General features: G+C 35.4%; 3 protein-coding genes across 3 annotated transcripts in view; 1 reads left to right on the forward strand and 2 right to left on the reverse strand.

Annotated features, from left to right (window-relative positions):
- The window catches only part of LOC108666882, a 24,915-nt gene extending 22,459 nt beyond the window's left edge, over window positions 1-2,456 (forward strand). The window contains exon 14 of the mRNA XM_018153823.2: window positions 53-2,456. Coding sequence (XP_018009312.1) covers window positions 53-401 — 349 coding nt within the window. The 3' untranslated portion in view covers window positions 402-2,456. The remainder of the gene's footprint in view (window positions 1-52) is intronic.
- Window positions 1,784-9,526, reverse strand: LOC108666881. Its single transcript, XM_018153821.2, has 2 exons — window positions 9,298-9,526; window positions 1,784-8,203 (listed from the first exon to the last, which is right to left on the reverse strand). The coding sequence occupies exon 2, from the start codon at window positions 7,579-7,581 to the stop codon at window positions 4,666-4,668; it is 2,916 nt and encodes a 971-aa protein (XP_018009310.1). The 5' UTR covers window positions 7,582-8,203; window positions 9,298-9,526; the 3' UTR covers window positions 1,784-4,665.
- Window positions 9,527-15,058: 5,532 nt separating this feature from the next.
- The window catches only part of LOC108666871 (acetylcholine receptor subunit alpha-like), a 145,858-nt gene continuing 134,794 nt past the window's right edge, over window positions 15,059-26,122 (reverse strand). The window contains exons 8-13 of the mRNA XM_018153809.2: window positions 24,540-24,676; window positions 23,168-23,314; window positions 18,037-18,159; window positions 17,466-17,582; window positions 16,242-16,488; window positions 15,059-15,495 (exon numbers count right to left, since the gene is read on the reverse strand). Coding sequence (XP_018009298.1) covers window positions 15,295-15,495; window positions 16,242-16,488; window positions 17,466-17,582; window positions 18,037-18,159; window positions 23,168-23,314; window positions 24,540-24,676 — 972 coding nt within the window. The 3' untranslated portion in view covers window positions 15,059-15,294. The remainder of the gene's footprint in view (window positions 15,496-16,241; window positions 16,489-17,465; window positions 17,583-18,036; window positions 18,160-23,167; window positions 23,315-24,539; window positions 24,677-26,122) is intronic.

The raw sequence follows: 26,122 nt of genomic DNA on the forward strand, positions 1-26,122 counted from the left end.
AATAATGAATATTTTTTGTTTGAAGAAAATTTTATATTGGGTTTGTTTGCAGTATGGATGTCGCCGGGTCATTCGACTCCCGCCAAGAAACTTTCCCGCCCACCGACTTCGGCCCCAACATGGGGGGAGGAGGGCTAGACATGGCGCATGAGGAATCCCGTATGCTGCAAGAACACCCAGGTCCTGGGGAAACTCCTGCAGGGGATTTGCAGCAGAGTTACAGAAACAGAGCAGGTCCTGACTTGCAGAGTTCCAGAGCCAGAGGAGCGCCACGCCAGCAGAGCTCTGGAACTGGTGGAGGAGGGGTTATGAATTCTGATACTATGGGGGGTAATCATCATGGAGCTGTTAATTACGATTACCATCCAATACTGCAGTTCTTTGAGAGCTACCAAAGCTAATTAATGGGTAATTGAGATTATCTGACAGGCATTTCAGAGCTACCACTGTTAGTACGTTGTTAGGTTTGGCTATCCTGCAGCCCTTTTAGACTTAGTGGAGGTACATGATTGGTAAAAATTATTATCTTACCATTCTGTAATTGTAATTGTTACTTCCACTCGCAACCATGGAGAGGTTTTGCATAATAAGTAAGGGAAAAATATTAAAATTTGTTCTGTACATTACAAAAAGTTCTGTAGTTGTGCGTCAAGATAATTTAAACTCGGTTGATTTGTTCCCAAAACCTTTTACAGATATAAGTGTACAAATTATAAACAGGATTTAAATTCTAACGGAACTAAAAATATAATTTTGTCCTCGGCTGAGGCATTTTTCAGACAGCAATGAAGATAACAGTATTGTTAAATTTACGTTATATTCCTTTTATAATTGAATTCAAATCTGATTGGATAAGCTCAAATTGTTGAAAATATCTCCAAGGTAAAACAGGAATATCTATAAACGAAAATGCCTGTGAACGTGTCCTTGTGTATTAATGGCATTTTGCTCGTATATTTTTTCAACCTCTTTATTTAGTATCAAGGTAAATTTCAGAAAGAAATAAGTAAAGGAATATCGCTCTATAAATTAACCAGTTAAAAAGTCATGCCACAGCAACGATGGTTCAAAGGAGATGAGTTTGAGACAACGGTCGTAACACAGGCGTGTCATGGCCGAAATGTCCACTAATGAGCTTGCAAAATCGCTCATGAACTGCTGGTGGTTTTTTTGTTCTATGAACTTGCTTCATGGGCTTCACACTAGCATCGAATTTGGGCAATAGTTTCATGGTTACGTTTTGATAGAGAAAAATTAAATAATAATCAACTATTATTAATCACGAGTTCCATAGTCAACCTCGCCATTGAACAGCAGAAGCCAGCGCATGGAATTTTTGGAGGGGGTACCCTTATAATTGCTAGCCCTGTAGAAATGTCTTGTTAATCGTCGTTAAATATATTATACATATTTGTTGAAGTTTGTTAGTGTGAGTGTTGGAGTGTTTGAAGACTGCGCCATAGTTATAAAAGGGCAGTTGGGGGCAAATCCAGAATACTTATCGTATCGGGATATTAGCTGGACATGGAAATTTTCCTCAATAGTATAAGCATGAGATATTTCAAAACCATTACGAAGGTCGAAATTTTTTTTTGACAAAATTCGAATAAATTTTGAAAATCTCAACCAATTATAAAACTTATGTAAAGCTCTTTTTTTCTTCAATTAAAGCATATTAGTGTCATAATTATCAACCGTATATTCGATATGAAGTGATTGACGTGCCCGAAGTATTTATATCGCTATAAACGCCTGGCAAGCATGTTTCGTATTTTATAATTTCCATTTTTTTTTATAACTTACCAAATAATCAGTTTATAATTTTAGCAATTAAGGCTATTTCTTTTGATCCTGCGACGCGGCATTAAAATAATAAACAAAGTAGAAGTCGATCGTAATTTATTGCATTACACTTAATTGTTACTGGATTTTTTTAATAAAAAATATCCATGACAACTTGTTTACGATACTCTCATCAATTTTTCCTACATATGCTTGCATATCAGTCTATTTTATTCCATGGAATTCAAACCCAAATTTGAAAATAGACCCAACATCAACTTTCAAATCAATAAATAAATTTTTTATTGTATATGGACAAAGAAATATGACTTTTAACGAGCGACACAAGAGTTTATAAATTAAATAATTTATTTAATGTATGAATAAACCTTTAATGCATACAGAAAAATTGAGTTACATACGAGTTCTAAGCGAGCTATGATAGATCAATATAAAGAGTTAGCATAGTTTCTCAGGAATCGAGGAAGATCTGGGATCAACAAAAGTATCCTAAGCGGTACCTAGCGTTAGAAAGAATTGTACAAGAATTTAAATATATTAAAATTAAAGAGAATAAGATGCAGAGTAGAATGAATAAAATGATGCATGTATTCTAAATCTCTGAATTCAACGGTACATATATACAGTACATCAATATAATGTAAATAAAACATTTTCATTTTAGCATGACAACCTTTTTCATGATAAAAAAAATCGTGTACGTAATCCAGAGAACAAATTTGCGACTCTGATGGCGGCATGCAACACGTTCAACACCGTGAGCCTGGCAACGAGTTTCTAGAGTTGCTAAATTGTAACGGAATATAAATATATTATTTAAATTTAAGTATAAATTGTAAAGGAATATAAATACACGTACTATGTACATACATTTAACTATAAATCACAGCCTTCATTGCAGAAAAATAATCTAAAACTGAAGGCCATCAGAGTGTAGATACTTTTAAACGAATAAGAAGAAGAAGACGACACATTTAGTAACAAGTATATCAACTTTTATAAACTGTGTCTACATATTAATAATTGTTAATTGAGGTTAATTGCTCGCTGTTAATATTATGTAGCAAGGATGGGTATAGCTTTCTGTGAAAGGCCATAATGAAAATTTCATTGTTATCTGAATGGCGCGGATAGACATACTGTATTTTCAAATTAAAATTCACTAAATTAAAATACGTATCTATGTATCAACAATATAAACCATACATTTGTAATTTTATTTCAAATTAGCACTAAGTACAGCTTAAAAACATATAACCAGTTACTAATTTGGTAACATGGGTGATTTTGGCCAAGCATAATTTCAACAAAATTTATAATTAATGAATATTAATTATGATTATTTCGACGAAAGTTTATTTGTTACCTGTCATAATTATCATGAAGGCATAAAGATTATGGCATTCCTACATCATTAATCGTAAAAAATGCGAGAAATTTTATACAAAGAAAAAGAAAATCTATACGTGCACAGACTTTACAGACACAAAGGTCGCATAATCTATACGTGCACAGACTTTACAGACACAAGGGTCGCATAATCTATACGTGCACAGACTTTACAGACACAAGGATCGAATAATCTATACGTACACAGACTTTACAGACACAAGGGTCGAATAATCTATACGTGCACAGACTTTACAGACACAAGGGTCGCATAATCTATACGTGCACAGACTTTACAGACACAAGGATCGAATAATCTATACGTACACAGACTTTACAGACGCAAGGGTCGAATAATCTATACGTACACAGACTTTACAGACACAAGGGCCGCATAATCTATACGTACATAGACTTTACAGACACAAGGGCCGCATAATCTATACGTGCATAGACTACAGACACAAGGGCCGCATAATCTATGCGTTCATAGACTTTACAGACACATGGGCCGCATAATCTATATATACCTTTACAGACACAAGAGGTCGCATATAATGTATACCGATGGGATAAATGAGAATTACAGACCATACTTCGCCTGCCGATCATAAAGCAAAGGATAAAATCTCTTCACACTTCAATGCTTGACTATTTTATAATCAATCATGAAATAAGGATTGCCTCTTCAATTAATCATTTAAAAATGAAGAATAACTACCGTTCAATAAATCATAAACGGCACACTGAATATCACACGAGTTTGGAATTCATTTGTGGTGTCGTCATTCAGATTCATGGAGGTTCCTTTATCAAAAATGATAATGAAATCAATATTATGTTTATTAAAAAGTAATATTATCAATAAGTTAAAATTAATGACATTAGGAAAAAGTTACATTTGGTACTTTTCTGCTCGAACTGAAATTTTTATACACGATTTCTTATGTTGCCCTTTTTCATATTGGTTAATTATAATTAAAAGTGATCTTCAAATAATTATCAAAGGATGCCCCAGGCTAACAATTGCGCAGAGAATTGTTACATAAAAATGAATCGAGAAGGAAAAATGTAACTACGTGTTACAAGCGCAGTGATCGCATGCAGCAATGAATACCTCAGAGACAATCTTTTATAAAGTTAGCCACCTCGCAAATTTCGTCACAGACCACGTACATAAAGAAAAAAAAATGAGATTAAACATAAAACTTGGCAGCTGTGTTAGATGAAAAAAATGCAATTAGGTATACATGGGAGAATATATCTAGTTCGATATTATTATCAATTTGGACGTGGACTGCAAGGAATTAAAAACAAAGAGAATGGACCAAGAAGATTCAGCATATCTTGACGTTTTCTTTGCTTCTGAATTCATGGTGATTTTGGCCTTCCCATCTAATAATTAAATTAAATAATAATTGATGAAATTCTTCTAGTACGATACAAATAAGGGATGGAGATTCCTACAAGGTGCTACACCTTACACCATCTGATGATGGGTCTGGTGTGAGTGTGAAGGAAGCTGTTCTCAGACTCGCTTGGCTTGTAACTCGAATGTACGAGGATGGCCTTCATGTGTTTACAAGCATCTGAATTCCGTCTCAAGAATCTTTTAATTCCAGAAAAAGTGATTTGTGATTGGAAGAATACCACGAAAGAAAACTTGTTGTTGAGCTTTTGTAGACATTTCATGCACCAATCGATTTCCTCGTCAGAAACTCCGCAGAATTTGAGAACGGATCTCCTAACACAAAAGATGAGCTGAGGTAGAAGTTCGGGAGATACGGAGTTTGGTTGGAGATCAAGGAATACTTCGATGTTCTCCAGGAATGTTTTCTTCCCTAAATGCAAGATCTGATTGAAATGAAAGCTTTTGAATGATTGCTTAAGATACTCCGCAAAAACCTTCAGGCACTCAATGGAAGAAATACGTAAGCTTATCGACCGCAGTTTAGTGGCAGTTTTTAGAGCCTTCATGGCTTTAATTCCGGCGTGTCCAGTGAGCTCAATGACGCTGTTAGCCCTCAGCAACGGAACAACCATCTCGTCCATCTGTTCCTGGTCATCTATTATGTTGAATTGTCGACCGAAATTCAACGAAACATCACAGTTCTTGTGTATTGCAACCAGAAGCAGGAATTCAGCCAAATGAGGGATGTCCCTAGCACTCTTGAAATTTGTTTCTACGTTCAGCCTTGCAGGAGACGAGAAGGTAGCTCTCATCAAACTCAGGTGAACATTCGTGAGTAGTTTGTTAGTTTCATCGATGGTCCACCATGATTTTGAATTGATTGCTGCGCCTATGGCACAACGTACTGCAGAGTCATATCTTGACTCGGTGATAATGTTGTGCCACAACTCAGTTTCTTCTTCAGAAACTGTTAGCTCTTCCAGAAGAAGTTTCAGTAAGAATTCTACGATTGGAACTGGAATTGAATCTTCGTCGCCCTGCCGGTTCGATTTGGGCAGAAGTCCAAAAGTGTAGATGATCATTTCTCTGAAGCGGAGAATGTTTCCGCTTTTCCTCAAATCCCTCAAAACTTCTTGTTCGCGATTTAGGGAAATCCGATGAGAAGTTACTTCGTCATTTTCAGTATTTGATAGAAATGCGGAAAAGTATTCAGCTGCCATGAACTCGACTGCGGAGTTGTGCATAAATGAGAAGCAGTACGAAGTTCCAGACAATGATTCCTGCATTCGACATGTGAGGAATGTAGACAATGTTTCAATAGGGTTGATATGCAAAGCCTCTGCTGCAGCGACCAGTTCATCTCTGTCACCGTCAGACAGGTAGAGCGTGTCACTGATTAGCATTTTCCATGCTATTCGTATCACTTTTCTGTACCATTCATCGACAGCTTTTTCTATTTGAACTTGATGACTAGATGACTGGTTCAAGAGTCGATTCACTAGTTTCGAGCGGAACATTTTGAAAAGTTCTACGTACAAGCTGGTTGATGAGCTAATGTTTGAGGCGCTTTCTGGATCTTTAAGCCACAAAATAAGTAGGAGTGATGTAGCCAAAGGAAGATCGAGCTGCTCTCCAATGCGTTTACTATTGTTGGCGATCATGGACAGAAATTTGTCTGATTTGGCTCTCCTCTCTTTCTTATCGGGTTCCAAGGCCGTCATCACCTTGTCTACATACTCCACTCTCCTCTTCGCATCAAAACCAAGCACGCTGACCTCGATGTGCTGGCCGACCATGTTTTTGATTTCAAGAGTAAATTCTGGTCGTGATGCAAGAACGATCTTAGCGTCGACAAATTTCATCAAAATCTCTTTCACGAGAGCTCGAGAAGCAGCGTTGCGTTCGTCGTAGCCGTCGATGACAAAGAGAACTCGTATGTTCTGTAGAAGGAGCACTACTTCATCTGGCTTCATATCTTTGGTAGTAAGTGGTAGGAGTTGCTCAGTGATGAACTGTTTCATATTGTCACTCACCACACATTGCAGGCTGATGTGGATAAGAAGATCGAAGTCGTTGAGTCCATGAACTGAGTTAGAGTATGAACACCATTCGTGTACAAGGTATCTACACAATGAAGTTTTGCCAGATCCAAAAACACCGCTCAATATTATTACCCTAGCGAGAAAACGAATATTGTTACCTAATTCAAGGAGGTTACTTTGTTCAATATCCACACCCGCATGCGATAGTTGGAGCACCGTAAAAACATTCTTTACGCTAAATTCGTGAAATTGGTCATCATTGAGCCAGTTGAGAGGATTTAATATTTTCAAGCTGTCGTAACTTTTTTTCAACTCACGACGACCATTTCTGATGAGTCGACCAATAAGATCGTCTCGAAATTCTTTGTAGCACTCGACACTAGCTGAAATAACTGTCATTATGCTTTGCTGTAGCAGGTCGTCCAAGTCTTCTAACAACTTGTCTACGAACGCTGATGAGTCGGAGCGTAAGAAAGCGTCAACGTCTTTCATTATGTCGACAGATAGCATCTTGAGATGCTGCATTTTGTCGATCAAATCGAGATCGCTAATCGTGAGCTCTTCGTGGCAAACACAGTTTCGTAAATTTTTCAACTGGGAAAGTTTGTTTTTAAGAGAATCTGGCAGTGGACCCAAAAGATTGCTAATAATTTTGTACCAGAACGTCACATCACCTTCAAGTTGTGGGTCTTCGAGGCTGAATTTCGTTCTTGGAAGATCACTGCGGAAGATTTTTCGTAGTTCCCCATTGGACCAACCAAGTCCTCCACAGCAGAAACTCTGTATGCTCATTCCAGCGGTGTAATTAGTATTTGAAGAAAGAACGAGAAGTGATACCTTCTGCATTATTATCTTACCCGTCGAAGTGACTGCTTTGAAGTACTTGCCGAAATTTATGTCGTTATTTGAACACTGAACAACGTTCTGGATTGCCATTTTGCTCTGTACTCTGCTACGTTTGCCAAAATGGACCAACGTAGCTCACTCTTGCATATGAAGGTTGAATGTGTCAATTACAATAGTAACATTGTTTAGAATTTAGATAGTTTGGTTGGCAGTCCTTGATTCTTCAGCTTTTGTTAGGTTAGGTTGTCACTCAAGGGCCGACGGTAATCAGTCCTTGATTTTTCATCTTTTGTTAGCTTAGGTTGTCACTCAAGGGCCGAAGGTAGGCAGTCCTTGATTTTTCAGCTTATGTTAGCTTAGGTTGTCACTCAAGGGCCGAAGGTAGGCAGTCCTTGATTTTTCAGCTTATGTTAGCTTAGGTTGTCACTCTAGGGCCGAAGGTAGGCAGTCCTTGACTTTTCAGTTTATGTTAGGTTAGCTTGTCTTAATTTTCACACATCGAAAATATTTCATTTTTTTACAGAAATTGTCAAAAATGGCGATCATACCATTAAACTCCACACACTTCGGGGATCATTTTGATACCATATAATTTTTTCAAAATTTTGATTCCCAACCAAAAAAATTTTAAGGGCCGAAGGAAGGCAGGCCTTGCTTCAGAAGCTTTTGGTAGGTGTTTCCTTGAGGCGAAGTCACGGAGGGGCAAGTCGACCTGCAAGAAGAATTTAATTAGTATTCACTCAATTAAAAATATTGCCCTGCAATTTCGGATAGGGACATATCGATTGGTGCGTCAGGCATACATAATCACACTCAGAGAAATGAGTGAGACTTGTCCAAGTAGCGATACACTTCTCGCCGCTGTGTGAACAGTTCGTCCCGGCAAGACGGCGTATCAGTGACACGAGCAGAAAGTGTCACTAATTGAACAACACTTTTCCCCACTCACTTTTCTGAGTGCAGGGGACAATCTATTTTACAACATGGAGTAGATAGAATCCTCTGAAAATAGTCAGGGTTTTAACAAATATGATGTGTCCGTGTATTTTCTGAAATTGCAATTTAAAATTGACCAAGTATCGAAAATTTCATCACTCTGCACTCTGAGTGCTTTACAATTTGAGTGTTTTGAGAGTGAGAGTGTTAAGGGTTTTTGTCGAGTGAGTAGTGGTTATTTTCACTGAAGGGTAGTTTCCAATATCCAATTACTTTGCACAGACGATGAGTAGATCTCTGTCAAACGTAAAGTAGGAAGTTTCCAGAGTTAATTTAACGCCAAACGTTGTAGTTTTTATTACACCATTGATTTCTTGTGATATTCTATTATAGCTACAACAATTAATATTATTGAATGACTCAATTCTCAGCCGCATTCGATGGATATTTTTTCCGCCACGTGTTTTGCATCGTACCGTATTCAATATCTAAGTAAGAACCGTCTTGGAGAATTGAAAAAAAATGTCTTTGAAAGAAAGGTAGATCGTAATTTTGGAACCTATGTTCAATCAGGTCACTAATTCTTAGTTAATATTGCTGAGGCTTTTTTCTCAGCGCGGAAAGAGAGTTCTAGCACCTGAGTGACGCCTGCTGGTGTGAAAACTGCCGTCTCAGGAATCCTTATCTCGCGAGATAAGAGGGTATAAAAACAAAGTTATAAAATAGCATGAGTAATGCTTGCATGAAATAAATCAACATTCAGATACAATTGAAATCAATTATTCGTCTACAATCTTACTCAGAATCAAGGGAATGTTTATAATCCAACGTAATACGTAAATCATGTGGTTGCATATAAAGGAGTCTTACCTCGTACTGTCGAGAGGTCCTTTGACTCCTACAAATTAACTTGATAAAGGTTCATGAAAAATGGTTAGAAAAGAATCACAACTCTAGTCTGAAGCTCAACGTATAACTAAAGAACGAGTTCTGTCATTTGATGAACAGAAATTCCGGTCAGTGACGGATGCGAGATACCGAGCAGTTCTTAAAACCATGCACGCACGAGTCGGGAAAGCAAACACCCTACCTCACTGCAGAGTCGTCCGACACTGCCAGAGGCGAGATGAGTACATCGTGCGTTGTTTGCTGTCATCAACAGAGATGCCATCTAGCGCCATAAAATATTTGTGGATTATTATGTATCATGTGTAATTTAATAATTGCTCTGTCGTGCATTGGAAGGTTAATCCTTTTAAATGCTGAATTCATCGTAATGAATAGAATATATGTCGGAGAAAAATATCGTTTGCCTGATAAACTTTAAGCGTACAAAAAAGATTTAGAAATTCTCTTAACTCCATTGGGATGAATAGAATGAAAAATATGCAACATAGATCAACACAATAACTTCCCTTGGTGCTTAGATTTGCATGCGACACAGGAACAAATTGCACGTAATAGAAAACAAATTACATACAATGACAATTTTTTAAAAATTAATTGTCGATGAAGAAATGCACCGCCAAAACTTGAAAGCACGATAATCAACGGAAAGAAGATAAGATCTTATTAAATGCCCTCATTTTACGCATCCAATGCGTGCTGGAAAATATTTATTGAATTGATAGCATTTAAAAGATTTGACGTAAATCAAGAATGTGTTGCCACAGAAAGGAGATTAGATAAGCCCAAAGTTGAACGTGTTTAAAATATGTTTAACAAAATATAACACAAAATTCTCTTATTAAATTATGAATTATGCGCGGCAAAATCTACAGCAGTTATCATTCATGAGCAAAATTCAATATAAAAATTCATGACATTGAATTTTCGAAACCGGTAATAATGGTACCTAAAAATCACTTCAATTGAACCAAATGAATGACTTTTCATTTGGTTATTCAATACAACGATCGGCTTCTGAACTTGAAGAGATTAGAATGTGTATGAGTTTCGAAAAGATTATTTTACCTTTATTTTTCCATTTAAGATGAGAAGGTTCAGACGACATGCCTTGCAAATACAACTAATTATATTTGTTATATTATTACTCACATTCAAATATTCCATATTCAATTACTAAATAAATGTTGACATTATTCAGTAAATTTTATTGCAAATGTGAGTCACAACATAACGAAAAAAAATATAACTCAGTTCTCACTGCAGTGAGTGACAGAGAGCGCATTTTCTCGTCGACGAAAACTTGAGGTCACGGACGGACGGACGGACGGACAGACAGACAAACGGACGGACATGGCGAGCACAATAGTGCATTTTTTCCATAAATGAGAAAATGCGCTAAAAATCATCACGAAATAATTCTGTTCAAGCGGTTGACAATGAAACAAATGATTTTTTCTTAAAACAGTTTATTGATAAACTCTTTAAAATCCCCGTTAACTTCAATACAAGCTTTGTATCGTCATAAAGGTGTTACAAAATCTGTACAAACTTGTATCCATAAGAAGCGTTGGTACAAAGTCGTCTCACCGACTCTGCTTCACATTTAAAAAACTCTGTAAAACCGGGACGTGAGAAATAGTCTCAGTTTATGAATTACTGGAACCTGTGAATACATTGCTTATAACTGAACTATGAGTGCACGTGGAAGATTTAATTGTTAATTCGTACACGCATTGAGAAGATGTCATCTTTGAAAAGATCGTCGATATGTTGACACTCGTGCAGCATGTCATATCAGCATTTGTTGAACTTATTGTGAGAAATAAATGTTGGCTAAAAAGTCAACATTTATTATTTACACCAACAGTCAAAAGACTTGATATTATTGACACCCCTATTTCATTAAACACTTCAAAAAGTTATTTCTAGTTCAGTCGGTATAAAACTTTGAATTTTGATCCCTTCTTGGCTAGGCTTTTAGTTCGGCCATTGTCGAAAACGTGCGGGACCGATTTGATGGCTTATCAGAAGACAACATATTTTGTTCATAAGAACTTTTATTTATTAGTGTCTTTAGTTGTTTCTTTAGTCCTAAAAATTTATATGTAAATTACTGAGGTGAACAACATGCAAAACTATGAGGCATTATGTACAGGAGGTTATACATAAATCTGGCGATATACAAATGGGGACACTGTTCAATGGATGCGGTAAGAATTAATTGTAACCTAAAACATTTCTAAATCTAAACATGAGAACGATTTTGTCAATAAATCTCACGGCAAAAATGTCAAAACAAAATTACTGAATTGAAAATCGTCAAATATACACCCAAATTTTTTAATGGATCAGAGGTAAATATTTTTATTGAAATCCCGTCGCTAAAAACAAAACTAAAAATGCGGCTTTAACTGAATTATTTTCACGCTCGGGAGCGCGAATAACTGGAAATGCAGGTAGCTTAGCTTTGTATATTTTCTTATAACTACTTGACTACAAATTAAAATCTGCGCATGAATGTCAATAGAATTCACATTACTGTAAATAATGAACAAGTCAATAATTATATTTTTCATATTTTGTCTAAACCGTTGAGCTAATTTCAGAAATTCACTTGTTTTCTACAGCTAATTTTGAACATGCATGACTCTTGCTTGCCTTAAAACATTACATTATCGAATTGATATTCCCCAGTCTAGTTGTATCATCCAATATATATTTTATTGCACTTTTTTACATTATCGCGATTGAATGCGCGGTACAAAATAACTTCTATGGACCTATAATCTTTCAGTAGCATGCGAAATTTCGCATGAAGTTCTCTTTATACCAACATCGTTTCAAGCTCCTCAACATTCTCAGTGAATTGAGTGATTTTTTAAGATCAAAATCGCAGTGCACTTTTAGCTCTTCGTGACAAATTTTTGTCCGGCAAAGGGAGCGTAAATTTGCTATGTGCTGAAAGTGTGACGCTATTGAACATTTTATTTTATTGAACCATTGAACGCAATGTGAACCTTTTTATTTTTCTGAGTGAATATCTGATTCTTATTATTTGATGAGAGATTGCAAGTATATTTCTACGTTAATGTCTGATCGAGGAGCGTCTGTCAAAATCTACCACGAAAGATAATCATAAGTTTCTACATGTGCTCTTAAAACTGCAAAAATATATATTTTCAGCACAAAAATGTGACCTTCCAATCAGAAGGTTTTTCTTAAAAGATAATCATAGTTTATCTTAAACTATACACCTAGGAAAACAACACACACCTAATACATCAAAATTTGCAAACTATACTCACTGAAGTTGGTTTACTTGTACTGAACATGAATGATGTTGGCAAGAATTCGTTTTAAGATGACCAGTACAGAAGTAGAGTGCGATGCTGCAAATGCCGTACAAGAATCTTAAATCTTACATTCCATTTCGTAATATATATAATTTACGACGAATTGGCCACAATAATATAATTCAAAATTTTACAACAAATTCAGTCTTTTTTATGGTAAAAAATGTTTTCATGAGCTGAATATTTACAAATAATCCTTAGACCAGTACCACTAATATCAGGTAAAGAAATTTGTTATTTGTTCCAAATTCCCTAAAATGTCCCAAAAAATATTTTCCGAGTAATCCAGCTTAGAACAAAGTTGTATTAATCAGGTGAATATGTGCTGGAAAGATCTAATGTACGAATCGTGTAGAAACAACATTGGTTTATTGAATGTTGGAGGAATAGATATTTGAAGGATTCATTCCGTGATAAATAATGTTTATCATTTGCAGTGCTGGCCGATAAGTAACCACCGTTTATCACCACTTCTTGACGATCGTAAATCGTATTTTAGGAAACTACTTACTAAAAAGAAGGTCGGGTTTTAACACATGATATTTATATAGGCTGATAACAAAGGCTCGTAGTGAAAAATTAAATATTGAACTATGCAAATTACTATAATAAAAGTTATTAATTTTGAAATTTTAAATGAAATTGGATATGAAGATGAAAAGATAAATTTTTTAAAGTGCCCAAACAAGCTTGTTGATCAGCGCCATGCCAAGTCATTAAAAAATACTCTAAATCTTGACATATGAATGAACTCCCTTAATAATACAAAATACTTGTAATCGTTTTTGTGCAGTCTTATGATAACAACAACATTTAGGAGAATCATAAATGGAAACTTCAAGATTTGACACTCAATAATCACACACATCGTGAGCAAGGGTTGAGTACATAGTTTGATTATGGTTGAGGATTTGCAATAAAAATACGCATTATTTACAATAGCAATCCTTCTTCTTAACATAATCCTGTTAATTATATTATCTTGTCCCAGAAAAAATTCTCAGCAAACAAAGATTTTGAGTTGATGATGTCGTAATATGAGTGCAACGATTCTTTTTAGCTATTCACAAAGTTTCTACGAATTTTATGAAAAAAATCAACACCAAAATTATTTTTGACTTTTCGATTCGTTGAACAGTTTTTTTTAAACATTTTTGGATCCAACTTTACCTTCGAATAAGAGTCTACGACGAAACAAGCGCAGAAATTATATACCTAAGTATGAGCAAGGAAAAATGATAAAATTGCCATTTATTGTTATTGCCGGTTTATCGAAATGTTAAAGGTAATTCAGTCATAATACTGTGATGCAGTTTTCTTTACAGAAATATAAAATGCACTCGAATATCATAGAAAGCCTCAAACGTTATAATATTCATGATACCTACATAAGTGAATTTCTCACACCTACATTTTCCAAAAAATCTCACTCCGCTGATTTTATCGTATTTTCTGTAATAAATAGTTTTGCTGGCCGCAGAATGAAATGTCGGGGCATTTCTCTGAAATGTTTATGACGTAGATATGTACACATGAGTTGGATATGCCAACAGGCTTTTCGAGAAAAAGTATAATGCATAATAGTCAATGAAGAAAAGGGTTAATCTCTGAATTAAGATAAAGGTTAATTTTAGTACATTGAATCGTCATTACATAAAATTATATTCTACTAATAATACATTTTTTCTAAGGGCTATCATTTTGAGTTGTGTATTATTTTTTTTTGTTTGTTTGTTTCAATGATCATTATTTTAATCAATATATTTACTGTATCAGCAATTATGTAAGTAATTATTTAAATTCTTCACTGCCTTGATTTTTCAGTCTACTATGCCTTATCTCACGTAAATATTTATTTTGCGACGAACTTTTCAATAAATTAGATGGACAGACAATAGCTTTTTATACTCAAAAACAAATATGCCAGCGTCCCGTAGAATATTAATCATTATACATAAAAAGATCACCCTGCATGATGTAGAGACTGCCGAAATTCAACTTAATGACCATCTGCACTTGAGCAATCATTATTTAATTAATTATTTCGAGTGATAAAGTACCAATCGTTAAAAATTTTTCAGTGGCGATGTCTTCAAGAATCATTCAGAATCTGATGATGCATAAAATTAAAACCGGAATTTCCCAAGTCCTACTTAATTAGAATATAATATACGATTAATAAAGATTCGATTAACCCAAATCTTACATGGATTACAAATCTAATTAAAAATTATATAGAAGGTTGAGATAGGAGAAAAGGATTATTGATGTCTAAAGAAAAAATGTTCCATTATTTTATAAGGTTTGATGATTTATCGTACTTGGATAAATTAAAAAGTAGATACAATATAATTAAAATTGATGATTTTTAGTAGTGGTTACAAAAATCTAAAAAAATAGTTCCAAGAACAAAAAGACTCTTTGTTCGCAAGCTTCCACATATGACTTATTTGAGAGAAAAAAATAGTCAAGAAGCTCGATTGCGTTCACAGCTCTCATAATTTGGCAGTTCATTCGCTCGAGTTCACCTTAGTGTTCTCATTAAACTAACGAACATTTCCTCTAAGAAGAAATTAATTTATTTACCTATGAGCGTGAGTCTTTACTATTTACCAGCTCTTCCTTGCACACCTCGTGAACCTATAGCGATTATTTCAGAAATTTTCATGTCGATAGGCAGGCGATCGTCGTAGAGTGTAGGAGCCTGAAGGATAATTCCTGCCGTGCCGAGCAGGACCGCGAGTGTGAAAATCCAAAGAAAAAGTCGGTCCAGGACCATGGCTACGTACTTCCAGTCCTCCTTAACCTGAAATATAACAAAGAATTATATTGGCTCATTTAATTATTGTAATATATATTAATATGTGATTGTAATAATGCTTGGAATAACGTTATTTATTCCCTCGTTTTCATGTTTAAAACTTGCTTTTAAAACACATTTATGAAAAGGTTATTGGTGAATGACAGGTAATTAGTCAAGCAGCTGAAAATCATTTCTATTTGCCAGAAATCGCGATGCAGGAATATCGATTTGACGGAACATTTTACCTCGAGATTCTCCTCATTCAGGTTCCCAAACCTCACTAGATATCTATATATCAAAGAAAATTCTTCATTATTAAATTAGTGACAGGTTCCATACAAAGTTGAGAATTTCGAATAATTATTCCAAATTTGGAATACGTTTAGCGTGAACTGTTAAAGGATATTCTTAGGCTACTTACTTACATTTATTTACCTCACATTGCAAGTTTCATTACACCTAGCTATTACGTTGATTCTTATCCCTATAATAAAAATAAAATTGAATTATATTTTTAAAATTCTAATTTGTTTAAAAAATGGTTCAAAATCCTGCATTCTTGTACGAGTTTATATTAATTATGTAAGACAGAAAAATTGTGGGAACCTTAGACATTTGCTAATTAGTTTACCTTATCAATAAAAGTCAGAAAATTTTATAAGAATTTTGGGTATTTCCTGATAAGCTTACCCTACCTATACAAGTCTATAAAAATAATAAGAATTGAAATTATTTTCGGATTAATTTACCCTAAGGCTTTCCTCTTCGCGCCGCGTGTTCTCGGCAATGTATCGCACCCCTTCGAAGGCGCGTATCACTTCAGGGCAATACCTAGTACGGGTGCCCCCTGCACACCCTAGAGGGTACGTTGAAGGGATGGTACCCTTGTTGCCTAGGTCAGGGCATCCCAAAGGCACCCCGACTCCCAGCTGGTCAGCAAGCACCGCAGGGCCGTGGATTTTACATCCACCGTTCATGCTCGCTTCCAGTCCCGATCTGCTCGTTTCAGGTACAATTATTTTGAGAAAATAATGAGTTACCAGTGTTCGCGTATGGCGAAAAAACGTTACTGTTTTCCTTTGTACAAAATTTAAGTAATTTACAAATACAGTGCATTCTTTGCCAAAAATTGTAAATATTGTAATTGCCGAACGATTAAGAGCGACAAACATTGCATTTGTCATGTTTTTATCCATACTCTAAAATCACGGCGACGCAAGTGGATTTGTACATCAAGAGTTGCACTACAATGTTAGTCATATCACGAGAGTTTATCGAAACGAATCATGAGATTATAACGAAATCAAAAAAATAATACGTAGATACAATCATTTGACCACCAAGAGCTACGAGGCCCTTAAAAATTGAACGTGTCCACAAGGAAATTGAACGTGTTCACAAATATTATCACACATTCTTACCTACAGCACAAGCAGAAAGCGAATGTAGCACTGATTGGGGTTATCATAACCCATACAAAGGCAAAAAAGTGCATTGCTATTCGGACAAGGCCGTTCTCATTTCTTTGGAGTTCATTTTTTTAACATGAACCCAAAAAATGTTGTCGGTCTCAGATTGTGGAAAGTATTGCAATCAAGCCATATTAATATTGTGGATAATATTGCAATATTCTATTTTGAACAGGAATAATGACAAACCTTCATTCGATTGTTACCGAGCTCTAGTTCGCGTACACTGCAATTATTACTGGCATTGAGCGGTATTCTTCTTACACGCTCAAACTCACTTGTCCCATAAAAACAAAAATAAACCACTCAAATTTTCGCAAGTTGAGAAATTTTGCTTTGATACTTAAATTAGGCCATATGAACATAAATAATGAACATTGAAGTACAGAAACTGACCGATGTGCAATAGATGATTATGCAATCAAAATGTAACATTAAAAAATAGTATGAAAGTAATTTATTATAGAAGATACAAAACAATGAATGCCTCATGAGATAACTGACGGGGGAGGCGAGAGGCCTGGGGATCCCGTCCTCTGCCGCTCTGCCTGCAGGTCCATGTAGATGAGACCGTCCCTGATGGCATCCCTGAGCTCCTGAGTACTTCTGCTGGGCGATGACCTGTAGGGGTCACTAAATTAGATTTGCATTATTGCAGGTAATGAACACTAATATAATTCAAAAAAGGTAAACCCTAAGGTTAAAGTTATCTCCAAGCTGAATTCGAAGCTGGTGCCAGCGCCGGTTAAGGCAAAAGATCATCATTTTCGGGAAACTTCCCAAGTAACATATCAAGGGTGGCGAATCAATGATTATAGGCGCAAATCAAGGGTGGAGCATCGATGATTATAGGCGGCGATGGTACAATACTATAAGGCCGGGATGGGATCCTTGAACTGGCGGTGATCTGCCTTTATTTGAAAAATATTTGAAGTTCAATTTCGAGCAAAAGGCGAACCAAACAAGGTCAGGTACAGACTAACGAAAATGAATTAGGTGAGGAGATCATTTACGTGAGTTTGCGCTAACTAGAATATTTTCTAACGTTGGCACAGTAGCAGTAGTTATTACTAACGCCAATGAGCTGGTAGAGTCGTTGTTATCAGCTGCAGCGTAGTAGGGGTTGTTACGTGTGTCTTGCGCCATGTTTCCTCCGTTGCAAGATCTCAGAAGACTCGTCGTCGCTCGGGAAAACAAGCTGAAGAAAGTCACACCAGCATACATTAATAAAATTTCAGATTTTAAGTGAAATTAAGTATATGTAGGTGTAAGTTATGTGGCATCAGCTAAGATTTTTCACATTTATTTTTAAGCTATTTAAGTCATATGATTTATATTTTTCCGCATTTTAGTGTGACACGATTAGATATATTTTTATTGAAATCGCTACATGGGCACTAATATTATGTGTTATTTTGTCAATGTAAGAAAAAACCAGTTAAAATATTGAGAAGACTTATGTATTATGCAGACATGAACTTTACAAAATCAATGAAAATTTCAATATTTTTTGGGGGGCTTCGAAGGGTATTATTATTTTTGGCTGCGTACCCGAAAAAAAATTTAAGGGGATTGAATGCAGGGCGTACATAACAACAACAAAAACATCGAGAAGAATAAACGAAATGAAATTAAGGCTGAAATAAATAAATAAATGAATTGCTTCTTTAAATTTCGTGGCTGTTCCCAAATGTAAATGAGAAAAGATGAGATCAGATGCTGAAGTATCTATCCATTCATTCAAAACATATTCATTTCTATACATCTCTATATTTTGACATCGATATGCGTATATTGAACATTTTTACATAATATAATTTTGGTGTTAAATGGAATGGATATTTTAAAATTAGGATAAGGTACCGTTTGAATTTCATAATTATTGTTCTGCAAGAAAATTTATTGCTCAGACTACCTCGAAAAAATATTTTACCAAAACTTCATAATTAATTGAGGTTGTCAGACAATAAAAGGCTGTACAAATAAGTAAGCTATGTAGATTGCATCCAAACGGTTCTGTGGAAGAATATTTTTCTATAATGTATGAATGGAGGATTATCAAAATAGCAATAAAACCTCATGGAAGAATTTGAAGGGAAAAGATAACCGATAAATAGGCATCGTTTCAGGACGACTTTAGGGAATGAAAAATGTTGAAAATTCGATCATTGAAACGAGGGACAAGATGAATTTTTGAAAAAAAATTGAGCGAAATTTGAAAAAAAACAGCCATCATTTTCATCATCCACAAGACGGGGTTAATTGACTAAAGGGAATTTTTTATAATTATGAGGGAGAAAATGTTAAGCCATTTATACTGCATTTCGGTGAATGGGAAAAAAGATTATCAAAAAAAGTCATCCGAAATCTAGGGTAAAATATTTATTTGAATTCGATCGACCTACGTGAAGAAAATGATGCTTGACTGAGGTATTCGATAATAGGGAAATAATAGGGCAAGTGCGGTAAGCATTGTCATTACATTTCAGTGAGCGAGGGAGTTTGGAGGTAATGGCAGTGTTGGTAAAGATTTAAAAAATTGTCTGCAGAACAAAAAAATATAATTACGAAATGAAGGTTAACGATATAATTAGGACGATATATCACCGTGGAAATTTCATCCTGCGGGACCTTGACGCGATTGGGAGGAAATGAAAATTTAATGAAAAATCTTCTGGTGATTAAGCGGTAAGCTTATCTAATTATAGGTGCAAAAAGTTTATTCACTTGAGCCTCTATACGGGAGCAACCTAATGACGATTACCAGCGTATAACATCATCTTGTGAAAAAATTTATCTCTTCTCGGATTTCGACTTGAATTAAACTGATGAATTTTTATTAGTTCAAAGAAAAATAAAATGTATTGAATGCCTGGTTTTCAGGCATTCCGTGCTTGAAAAGACTAAATTATGCGCGTGACAGATTTTCAGATGGTAGAATAGGTATTGATCAATTCAATATTTTATTATCGTCACCGTATCAATCATTTTCAGCTCTCATGATTAACTGCTTTCATGATACACTGCGAAAAAATGTATTGAAATTATTTAAGATTGTCACCGTTCGAAATTGTTTGTCGAATTCTGACGAAAAAACGATTTTACAATTAATTTGAACTTTAACTTGCAGCGGATCACAGATTACTTAATATCAAAGCAGGGAAGAAAAATCTTTCGATTTTATTACATGAATCAATATTTGACTCACGTGCAAGTCTATTTTTTCCTGAAATTATTATGGGTTTAATTAATTGAGGCCAACATAAAGCTTCAAACCAACGAATGGTCAGTGGAAAAAAATAAAATGAAAAATATTCCGGGATACCATAATTCGTTTTCACTTTTAAGGTTAGTAAACTGTTGCATATCACGTCCAATTCACGGCCACATTCCATCAGATATCTGACGTTAAATCAACGTTGAAATAAAAGTTGTTAGTTTAAAAATCAACGTTAATTCAACGTTGTTTCTACGTCATTTGTCTGATGGGATATGATGGTTTACAGTAACAGGGTACAGATAGTGGTTGTTGGTGGTCAATTAACGTCCAATTTACGACCACACATTGGCATAGTTATAGGGTAGAAAATTTGAGGGAACATCAACAGATCTACCTTCTCGACCTCCGCTTCTCCATTGGCATTCTGACAGGTGGAAAGTTCGTAAATAAAATGCAATTTGAATGCTGCAATAAACAGGGATTAAAAATATTCAGAACTTGTGTGCAATTCTACCTCTGCCGAACAATGAAACTCAGAGGCTGCGAACAATTTCTGAGAAATTAATAAGAGAAAATATGAAAATATGTGTACATAACAATAATATTTGGTGATTTCGTTATTATTTTGAGCTAATATAGTATTATAGTATTGTTAATGTCAAGTCAAGCCAAGTATTATAGTAATGTTAAAACAACGATTTCGGTTTCATGTATTGGTGCCAAAGCCATAAACTCCGTTACGCAGCACGAGCATTTCGTAACTTATATGAAGGATTAGAAATAAAAATGAATGAACAATGATCATCTTCCAGCACCATTGTGATAAATAGTTCTCAAATCATGAATAACATTACCATGACATGAAGATGAGAATAATATATATGAGTAAAAATTCCATTCTAATTTCTTCCATAAAATATTAATTGAATTTTTGACGCAAGTTTGAAGCCACTAATAATTAAAGCCACCTAACGAGCGCAATAATCTAAGGCTTAAATTTGTCACCGACACGGTCCCTAAGATCGCAGAAAAGTTACGTCGAGTTTATACAGGGAGGTTCCAACATATCTTTGAAGAGGCGTGTAATTAAATATGTTGAGGAAGCATATATAAATTATTCAACTCCTTAACAGATTGCCTTTTAAATCTCAGGCAAGGTTTTTCAATTTTTCATTACCTATTGAGACATATTTTATCTAAGCTAAAAACAATTCCATATCTATAACGTCTATTCCGAAAGTACGATTTCACGTAGGTGCAACAAAATATAATATAATTATACGAATATAATATAACTAACTTCCTTTTGACTTTCTCCATTCCTCTCTCCGCGCATAATTTAATCTATTTTCGTAGGAAAGTTAACGTTTCTAAGGGCATATAATTTAAGCGTCATAGCTGAGCGGACGATTTCTGCAGACATAACCGGGAAAATGCAAGAAAGAATTTCTGGTGAATATACGATTATAATTTTTCGCCTGAGTCTTTTTTCTTCAGTTTTTTTGGTATATTGGAACGGGTTTTTGCTGCATGTCTCTTTTTATCTTTATGCGAATATGTAGCCAATATTTCATCGTCTCTTCTCGCCCTCACTTTCGTTTTTATTTTAGACCCAAAATCGGCGCATGATATCCGGAAAATTTAATCTAGGATCGTCTATTGACAGGAGCGATTTTACAGCCGCGATATCTCAACGCATCGATTTTGGACGAGCGCATCTGATTTACTTACGATATTTTTTTGAGTGCTCGCTGAGACAACTTGGTAGCGCCTGCAGAAATAGATGCTCACCGCGCTGGGTAACGAGGTCGTATTTTGGACAGAACTTTCGTTCATTTTTCAATAAAGTGCACTCTTCTTTATTATCACGATGAAGTAATAGTCTTTCAAAAAAATAAGTTTAAGTAGATTAAGGATAATTGACTCCTTCCGTCAGTAAAAAATATTCCTATATAGTTCGATGGTGAATAATGTTTTTATTACTGAACAAACATAAAGAATGAAAATTTCATATTCATCCCATAGTTTCATTATTTTTGTTTTATGTTATTAATTTAAGATCCTACGACTTTCAGACTACTACATATTCTGTTTACCGTATTTTTTTCAAAAAAGTGTCATTTTTGACAATTTTATTCAGAAAATTCTGTACGGTCTCATTAGGCTTTCCCATAATCCCAGTCAGCTTGTGATTAATGATATTCTGATGCAAGATTTTGAGGACAATCTTCCCATGGTTCTTGGAGATTTCATATAATTTTTACGCGCAAATTTTTCCTGTGACCCGTTAAAAAAATCTCTCGCGCATCAACGATGAGAATAAATAATGAAATTAGATATTTTTCTACTACTTCAACACGCTCCAGCTGCATAAATAATAAGTGAACAACATCCATTGCTTGCTCGGTCGAGTTCTGTCTATATAGTGGTAAGAATTAACCAACTGATAAATATATAGGCAATATTATTGCATGTTCAGCCTCACCGGCCTCACGGAAACACTAAAAGATATTTTAAATACGCTTGCCGCCTCAGCCACACCAGCTTCACTGACCGTATATCATATCTAAAATAAGTTAGCTTCCACAGCCTCACCAATCTTACCGACACTCTATAAGACATCTAAAATAAGTTAGCCTGCGTAGGCTCACCGACATTCTTTAAGACATCTAAAATAAGTTAGCTTCCACAGCCTCACCAGCCTCACCGGCACTCTTTAAGACATCTAAAATAAGTTAGCTTCCACAGCCTCACCAATCTCACCGACACTCTATAAGACATCTAAAATAAGTTAGCCTGCTCAGCCTCGCCAATCTTACTGACACTCTATACGATTTACCAAATAAGTTAGCTTCCTCAACCTCACCAGCCTCACCGCCACTCTATAATATATCCCAAATACTACAGCCTCACCAGCTGCAATAACAAATCATAACTCCCAGGACATCTGATCTACGATATTTAATATACAATATTTTAGTCTCACCGGTGTCTGTCCATCTGGTACTGCGGCCTGCGCATGACCAGCAGCCGCGGCAGAATATGGATGAAGACGCGGCGCACCCACGGCGCCATGGTGTGCGTCTGGGGCGACCTGAAGTGCAGGTTCAGCACCAACACCGTCACGCAGATGCTGCGTGACGGAGAACAATGCACTTGTAATGTGACGTTAGATCAATTAATCTTCGGCATTATATAATAGAAGATAAAAATAAATTTTAGAGAGTTTCATTATATGAACCATTAAGAAGTTGTAAAGAAACGTTGCATTATATGGACCATTAAGAAGTTGAAAAGAAACAAGCACTGTAACGCAGATGCTAGACGAAGCAAAGAACTTAATGAAGTTGAAATTCGACGATAGACCAATAGACCATTACGGTTATATTATAGACAAATTTAATTATTTTGGCAATAACCAAGTTGTAATGTAACTTTGTAATTAAGTGCAGGTTTAGCAGCATGCAGCACCGGCGCGTAGATGCTGGACGTGGCAAAAAACCATGGAGTTTAATTGGTTGTTGAACCAATGCTGGTATAATGCTGATATTGGGCCAAATGGAGTTATTGAAAATTGTGGCAATGGTTAGTGTTGATGGGCATAATTTTGATTAAAGGAATGTTGACTTAGATTTAACGTTTAAAATGGTTATATAATGTATTGCGCAATCTAATGTATTTTAATTTGTTCTAAAAAAGAGTATTTTCACTTGATTAAATATTCATTGCATTGTATTATCACCCGATCAAGCACTGTATTTTACCTGAGTGATTACAGTATTTTCACCCGATCAATTATAATATTTTAACGTGAGCGGTTATAGTAATTTCACCTGATCCAGTATAGTCTTTTACTTGAGTGATTACAGTATTTTCACCCTATTAATTAAGTATGGTATTTTTACCTGAGTGACTATATTGTTTTCACCCTATCAAGTATGGTATTTTTACCTGAGCGATTATAGTATTTTCACCTGCGCAATTGCAGTATTTTCACCCGATCATATATAGCATTTCTCCCTATCAAGTATAGTATTTCAACCCTATCGAATATAGTATTTTCAAATATAGTATTTTCACCCTATAAATTATAGGATATTTACCCCATCAAGTATAGTACGCTCACCTGAGCGTGTCGAGAATCATGGTGAAGAGCGCCACCCTATCAAGTATGGTACGCTCACCTGAGCGTGTCGAGAATCATGGTGAAGAGCACCACCCCATCAAGTACAGTGCGCTCACCTGAGCGTGTCGAGAATCATGGTGAAGAGCACCACCCCATCAAGTACAGTGCGCTCACCTGAGCGTGTCGAGAATCATGGTGAAGAGCACCACCCTATCAAGTATAGTGCGCTCACCTGAGCGTGTCGAGAATCATGGTGAAGAGCACAAATTTGCCGAGCAGAGGCACCACGAGCGAGGTGGGCGGGATAATCTCAGCGAGCAGGAGGAAGAACACAGTGAGCGACAGCAGGATGCTGATAGATAGACTAACCTGAAACATATACAAAATTAATTAAATGATTAGTAGGTTAATTAACTTTTGCGAGTAAATGAGTAGTATGAAATGGTTCAATTCATCATTGGAAATTTATCATCACATGTAAACTTATTGTTTAATCATTTCTCAGTAGCTGAGTCAGCATCGGGATTTGTTTCGATTCCAATCGCATCTGAACCGGAAACTTTTTTAATCTACTGTATTTACTGAATCTTTTTTCTTTATTTTTCGGAAATTATATTAATTTTGCAAAATATTCTTCATGTTATGAACACTTTATGAATGCAGACACACCATTCGTGCCCAGAAGCTAAGCCATGGGATTTCATTTTCATCTCTAACATATTTAGTCCAGAAATAATTCACAAAGGAAATGAATGTCCCTGTGAAATTAGCATCGCTGAATATACAACAGCGGGAATTGTGCATGCCAATAAATTTCGTGCATCTCATCAACGCAGCTGCAGCAAAAATCAGACACGCCAATTGGACAATGATTTTTTGGGTGAATTCAAAGTAAACCTTGATGATATGAAACGTAGTCAACGGCCTGGCAATTTCATTAAATGTAAATTGCTTTGTGTGTTTTGATTAAATAGAAATTGCATTATTGTTTTAATTTTGCTAGTAGAGTAACAAAACGTTGCAAACTAAATTCCGTGTGCCCTAGATATTTCTCGGTTAGCGTAGATCAAGGTTCTTTATAAATCATTGAATAAATCTTTAATAATGGATAAAGATTCTGGTTCACTTGCTGGAAATGTTTGCACTCGCAGGGTTTACTCGCATGGGTAAAGAAGACTTTGTTTGTTTAAACAACTCAAAAGCAGCGAACTGAATAACTTCTAAAGTTCATCAAAGCAAATCATTCTCAAAGTTTCATTAATTTCGTTGTGGACATTTGCTGAGGCGGGAGCAGCCTGCATCATGCATGAAGTGCAATTCGTACAGTAACGAAATTGTTATCATTTATTTACAGCAGAAATTCACAGTTCACAAAATTAATGTGAACTAAATCAACGAAATTTACTAAAATTTGAATTCATTTTAAGTTATTTTTTATTTGACAAGCATAATTAAACTTGTGAGGCTTCATTGTGACTGCATTCAATTTAAAATAAAAGCAATTTTCAAATTTCATATTCCTTAATTTTCATTTTGTTCAAATTAATAATATCAAAATTGTCCATCTATATTCCACTGTAACGTTCAATTAATATTACTGGAATATACATACATTTCTCAGCAAATATTTTAGCAATGTTCGAAACCAACGTTTATCAACACAATTGTTATGTTTAATCTTTTATACTATACTAAATCAAAACGCTAGGTTCAAGTTAGTCTTAGAATAAGTTGGCGTTGAACAGACGTCTCAAGTCCGTCTTGTTTAATTGGATAATTAAAAGTTCAAACGAAGTGCCATTGGCGCTGAAAATG

Source organism: Hyalella azteca, unplaced genomic scaffold, assembly GCF_000764305.2.
Source record: "Hyalella azteca isolate HAZT.00-mixed unplaced genomic scaffold, Hazt_2.0.2 contig6532, whole genome shotgun sequence".
Lineage (NCBI taxonomy): Eukaryota > Metazoa > Arthropoda > Malacostraca > Amphipoda > Hyalellidae > Hyalella > Hyalella azteca.

Coding starts and splice junctions, on each gene's coding strand:
- LOC108666881 (XM_018153821.2), bottom strand. CDS start 7,581: ATGGCAATCCAGAACGTTGTTCAGTGTTCAAATAACGACATAAATTTC.